The sequence below is a fragment of the Pecten maximus genome, chromosome 13 (genome assembly GCF_902652985.1).
Source record: "Pecten maximus chromosome 13, xPecMax1.1, whole genome shotgun sequence".
Lineage (NCBI taxonomy): Eukaryota > Metazoa > Mollusca > Bivalvia > Pectinida > Pectinidae > Pecten > Pecten maximus.
The window spans coordinates 2,491,163-2,497,191 of record NC_047027.1 but is presented as its reverse complement, the minus strand read 5'-3'; the positions used below and the strand labels follow the sequence as shown (position 1 = coordinate 2,497,191).

General features: G+C 37.7%; 1 protein-coding gene across 1 annotated transcript; it reads left to right on the top strand.

The window, feature by feature from the left end:
* The first annotated feature begins 1,450 nt into the window (after positions 1 to 1,450).
* On the top strand, positions 1,451 to 5,359 carry LOC117341394 (acidic repeat-containing protein-like). The gene is made up of 3 exons (XM_033903244.1): positions 1,451 to 1,698; positions 4,706 to 5,070; positions 5,166 to 5,359. Exons 1-3 carry the CDS (start codon positions 1,451 to 1,453, stop codon positions 5,357 to 5,359), a joined length of 807 nt encoding a protein of 268 aa, XP_033759135.1.
* Positions 5,360 to 6,029: the final 670 nt, after the last annotated feature.

Here is a 6,029-nt window from a genome sequence, read left to right as displayed (position 1 = left end):
GAATTTGTGATGAAACAATTGCATGATAGTTTGACTGGTGGTCACTTAGGGAGTAAGAAAACACTCTATAAAATTAGAGAGATATACCTCTGGGATAAAATGTCCAGAGATGTAAAACAATGGGTGAAAAGCTGTGACAAATGTGCAGCTCGGAAATCACCCTGTAACTTACAGTGTTGGTCTTCCAATGGAGAGATACCTTTGAGTAACAAAGGAAATTCATATCTCCTAGTAGTGGCAGATTATTTCACTAAATGGGTTGAGGCAATACCCATGCGTAATCAAAAGGCTACTACAGTTGCACAAACATTTATTGATAGAATTGTAACCATTTTTGGTGTACCTATGCAACTTCACTCTGATCAAGGTACCTTGAACTTTGAATCAGATGTTTTCCAAGAAATGTGTATAATCTTGGGATTAGACAAAACTCGGACCACACCATACATGCCAGTCTGATGACATGGTTGAACGAGCAAACAGAACAATAGGAAACATGCTCTCGGCATTTGTGGCAGAGAATCGAAGAGACTGGGACGAACACATTAACCTATTCATGATGGCTTACAGGTCATCTTCCCATGAATCCACCGGGGTCTCTCCTTGTGAAATGGTGTTTGGCCGAAATATAAATCTTCCAGTTGATCTTGTTCTAGGGCGGGTTGAACCCGAAATGAACACATGTACAGATTATACAACTAAACTCAGGAAGATTATTGATAAAGTTCATGAATTTGCTCGAGTAAGATTACACTATCTACATACAAAATGAAACATGAACATGACCGACACACACAGTTAAACCAATTCAAAAGGGGTGATCCAATTTGGCGATATAATCCTAAAAAGAGTGGCATTGGTTCCAAATTCAGGTGTTCTTGGGAATTACCATTTGTGGTAGTCCAGAGAATAAATGATGTAGTGTACAAAATACCAAAAATCCTTAAGGTCCAAACCAAAGGTGGTTCATCACAATTATCTAAAAGCATATGAAGGCAATAACCCACCAACTTGGTTAAAGGATTAGATATTCCATAATTATGTACATATTCATTTAATCATGTTTCTTACCAATATCCTATTTGTTATGTTACAGACGGCAGAAGTCAGATACCAGTGTATCCTCTGTGAGGCCGACTTCGGGAAACGGTATTTTTGTGAGAGGCACTTGTTGTCAGTTCACAGTGGCTTCGTGTTCCAGTGCACAACCTGCAAGATAATTATATCTCGTAAGGATGCCAAACATCCTAACTGTGAGAGTAGACTCACATCAATTGTTAAAAGGAACACGTATAGCTTTGAGGAGAAAAATGAATATGAGGAATTTATGAGGAACAGGGCAGGGAAAGTTAAAGTCATAAGGAAAGAGATAAATCCAGAGAAGAAAGAAAATGGCATGATGGAACAGAAATAGTTAGATACAACTAAGAGGAAGGCCACAACCCCTATGATGCCATACAATAAGAGGAAGAAGACGATGAAAGATAGTAGAGAAAAGGAGATAGGTGATGAAGAGAAGGAAACGAGCAAAAGACGACAGAGCTTGGAGCAAGATCTGGAAATTCCATCTGATTCTGAGGAGTCATCTGTTTCGGCAGTGGCAGAAGCTCATATTAACGACTGCATCACGATACAATCTCAATACGAGGTGGACACCATCAAAGATGCTCCTATCTACAAACCAACGTATAAGGATATGTTAGTAGAGAAAATGATTGACCCGACCAGAGTTAAATTATAAGGACTGTATGAGGCACAAGGGAAACGCATCCTGATAAATATAGAAGGGAAAAATGTGAGTGTTTTACTGTAACTTTGACACAGGATCCATCAAGTGTATTAGCCAAAATGATAAAGAACGACTCCCCAATGAGACCGTATGATGCGAGATATTTGTACACTTACTTTATAGATCGTGACAACAAGCACCTTAGAACCATTTTGAATTATTTAAGAAGTGGTGCTCAAGGTTCGTTCAGTAAAGTTCTGCCAACAAGTTACGTTGACCTTCAGGAAATATTAATGGAGGCATCATTTTATGAACTGGACGGCTTGGTCCAAATGATTTTAGGACGGATTTCAACTGTAATACAGTAATAGAGTAAACCTTACAAAGTGGTTTACTATGTGGAGATATATTACTATTGGACTTAATTATTGAATATTAAGCATTGTTGTGTTGATATTACTTACTGTATATTACAATGTAGAATAATAGTCTGAGAAGGGATTACATTGATAAGTTACATATATTATATAAATGTAGATATTGTTACTTGTATTAATATATATATTACAATATTGGATTTAATTATGTTGATATTACATATTAGTATTATATAAATAATGAAATTCGAAATTTAATTCTCTGTTATTTTTAGCATATGCATGGAATAGGAGAGTAAACAATGGCTGGAGATACCTGTTGACAAATTGTTTGAAACTTACCTAAAAATGGTTTGTTGATGAAACACCGGATGTCGATTGGATCAAACACCAAGGTGCGTGCAGTGCACGAGCTCCGTTCCATTTGATTGAACATATATGCACAGCCTTCAACAATTCCTAAAAAAATAAATATTCGCAAAATGAAATACCACAAACTCCTATATTACATTTGGGACGAATGTTTTTAAGAAGGAGGGGTAGTGTTACGAGCCTCAACATCGAATATTTATAGAGTAGTGAAAGCTGTATGGCGTTATCTTATCTCCAGTCAGAATAACGGAGGGATAGCTCCGACCTGATGAAATGCATATAAAACTCAACTCTCCTGAATGCGATATGCGTAATCGAGATGCAGAGAAACATATAGATAGTTATCATTAATATTGTTTATATTCATTGAGAGTGTAGTTTGTTATAAATGGTTGTTTGTTTGATTATAAATCGCCAACAGACCAACAGTTTGAATATGGCCGCCAAAACACGAGTCAAAGTTTAGACTCGACTAATGGTAAAAATAACACAAAGTATTGATGTTTATAGCCGGAAACATATATAATTACGTCAGGTTGGGTTTTAATGAGTTACCTGAGTGATGTTGTTACGATGTTGGACCAGGAACTGTCATATTTTAGCTAAAGTTACATCTCTATCGCAGCGGACGTTTCTCCGTGTATTTCGCCATTTGTTGATGCTGGAATTCGCGGCATCCCCACGCGCTATGTAACAAGCAATTTGATTGGATAACGACTGTCCGGTTGGCAACGACGCAGGGTATAAAAGAACGTCCGAAGCAGACGGACGACACATCTCCTCTGACCACAGACCTGTCCCAACTATCGGAACAAGATGGTAAGCGATCAGAGTTGTCAAAACCAAATGACCTATTAGTGGTTCATAGTTCCAATATTGGAACGTTAACGATCCAAGGGAAACAACTCTTACGATAAAGTTGTCATAATCTTGGGATATGAATGTCCAGTAGTGGGAACGGAGAAACGTCTCCGAATATGGAAAACGGAGAACCGTCTCCGTATATGGACAAGCCAAGTTATGAACAGTAAAGTTTAGTATTTACTAGAAATATAGTTTTAAATATTTATTTCCTGACAAGATATATCCAGAAATTTGTGCATAAAATAACTAGAATTAATTCGAGATCAGTTTTGAATGTTCTGCTAGAAATTTATAAACCTCAGTGTGGGTGTTTAATAAATCCAGTCTCTGTATCCAACATCTGATGAAGTATAGTCTATATTTATTGTGTGATTTAGAATATCAATCAATTCAAATTAACTTTATATCCTGACTCGAGTTCTTTATGGAAAAGTGCTAGGCTGGAACCGAATCCCAATATTTGGAGTTTGCTGAAATATGCAACCCAAATAATAACTTTCATCTTGTGCGTTACGGCTGGCTTGGCAAACGAACAGGAAAGTTACATTACCTTAACAGAAGGCCAAAATTTCTTCAGTTTTACATGATACATTGTCACTGTGGAGAAGGTTGCCCGTATAACACATGCAAAGTGATTGATATTAGGCTTGTAGCATGCTGGGATGAAAGGCTACACAGCTTCAAATGAATGGCCTTGATTTGCATTCAAGGTAATAGGGTTCGAACAGGGTAAAACAACTTTAAACAACTTCTCGATAACCAAAAGGCACAGAGGTCTGATATTAGTGGGTTGAAGTATGCTGAGGTGAAGGGCTACAAAGTTTGTTAGAATGAATTACCTTGACCTATGGTAAAGGTAACAGATTCCATATAGGCTAAAGTTTTTAATCGACTTATTCTCAATACTCAGATATTTGAATGTGGTTATCGGCTTAGTATTAGCATTATAATGGGATAGGTCAATTTTTAAAACGTATATAAGAGTATCAGATGAGTGATACAGGCCCATTTCCCTGATGTGTTTGCCAAACTGTATTTTGAAGTCGGAGTGGGGAGTAATACATGTGGCTCACAATTCTGATTGTATCTCCTTTCATGGCTTTCATCAAATGTTTTAGATGTAACTTGGCTACTGGACACAGTTTCAACTAATGTCCTCTAGCCATATCCTGATTACACTAAAGATCATACAGATGTCATGGACACATCACAGGATCCTAAAGATGGGATGAAAACATCACAGGATCCTAAAGGTGTCATGGAAACACCACAGGATACTACAGATGTCATGAAATTGGCACAGGATCATACAGATGGGATGAAAACACCACAGGATACTACAGATGTCATTGACCCACTACAGGATCTTAAAATTTGTCATTAAAACACCACAGGATCCTAAAGATGTCATGGAAACACCACATGATACTACAGATGTCATGGAAACACCACAGGACATTACATATGTCATGGAAACACCACAGGACATTACAGATGGCATGGAATTACCACAGGATCCTAAAAATGTCATGGAAACACCACAGGACATTACATATGTCATGGAAACACCACAGGACATAACAGATGGCATGGAATTACCACAGGATCCTAAAGATGTCATGGAAACACCACAGGATCCTAACGATGTCATGGAAACACCACAGGATCCTAAATATTTCATGGAAACACCACAGGATCATACAGATGTCATGGACATGCAACAAGAAGGTAAAAGTCGGGGTTGTAAAGAAAGTGCATACAGGACCATGAAAATGAAGCACATGATGACATAGACTATGACACAGATAATAGCATACATACAGATAATGATTCAGACTATGAGCCATCTGATTATGATGAGGATATGATTGATGAGGATGAAAATATTTATTCAAGTGATGACAGCAGCATAAGTGAAGATAGGAACAGAAACACAGAGGTGGTAAATGATGGGACAGTGAAAGATACTGATAAAAAAACTGACCAGATGATAGTACCAGGCAGTGAAGGAGAGTAAGACGAAATTAATTCCGTCATATTTAGGAATGTTCTAAAGGAAGGAATAACCATTCAACAGTCAACTGTTGATGGGAAGAGTAGAGAACAAAGGAGGCAGTGCTGTGTTTATTGTGACAAATTGATAACAACACTCTCCAGGCATATAGAAAACAGGTAGCTAAAATTCTAATGATGCCAAAAAAGTCGAGAGCGAGAAGATATGCATGGGAATCACTTGTCGCTAAAGGAACTTTAATAACAAAATATCGCCCTAGAAAGGGAGAAGTGAAAGAAGCCCAACAAGTGTGTTCCATGTGATAGCTGTTACTACATCTTCATTGCTACAGATTTATTGAAGCCTAAAAGATCATGATCAGGTGCTTGTGGAAAAAAACAACATGTCAAAGGAGGGTCTATTCATGATGGAGAATTACTTCTGCCTTTAACGAGTCCATCGAAGGGACTACACAAAAATGTACTGTTGAATTTGAGGGATGATGAAATTGGTGCTAAGTTGCAAAATCATGAACATATCTTGAAATTTGGAGCGCGCTTGTACGAGAAAATTGGACATTTACAGCAAAATCACCAGTACATTTCACAAAGAATGCGTCAGTTATCTCGGCTGCTTATTCAAATGAAAGACATTGACCCAGCAATTGCATCCGTTGAACAGTGTATTTCTCCAG

Bases quoted from the DNA above. Each gene is read 5' to 3' on its own strand.
- LOC117341394 (XM_033903244.1), top strand. From the start codon at position 1,451: ATGCCATACAATAAGAGGAAGAAGACGATGAAAGATAGTAGAGAAAAG. The intron at 1,699-4,705 runs GTTAGTAGAGAA...GACCCACTACAG, and splicing joins AAACCAACGTATAAGGATAT to GATCTTAAAATTTGTCATTA. The intron at 5,071-5,165 runs GTAAAAGTCGGG...GCATACATACAG, and splicing joins CATGGACATGCAACAAGAAG to ATAATGATTCAGACTATGAG.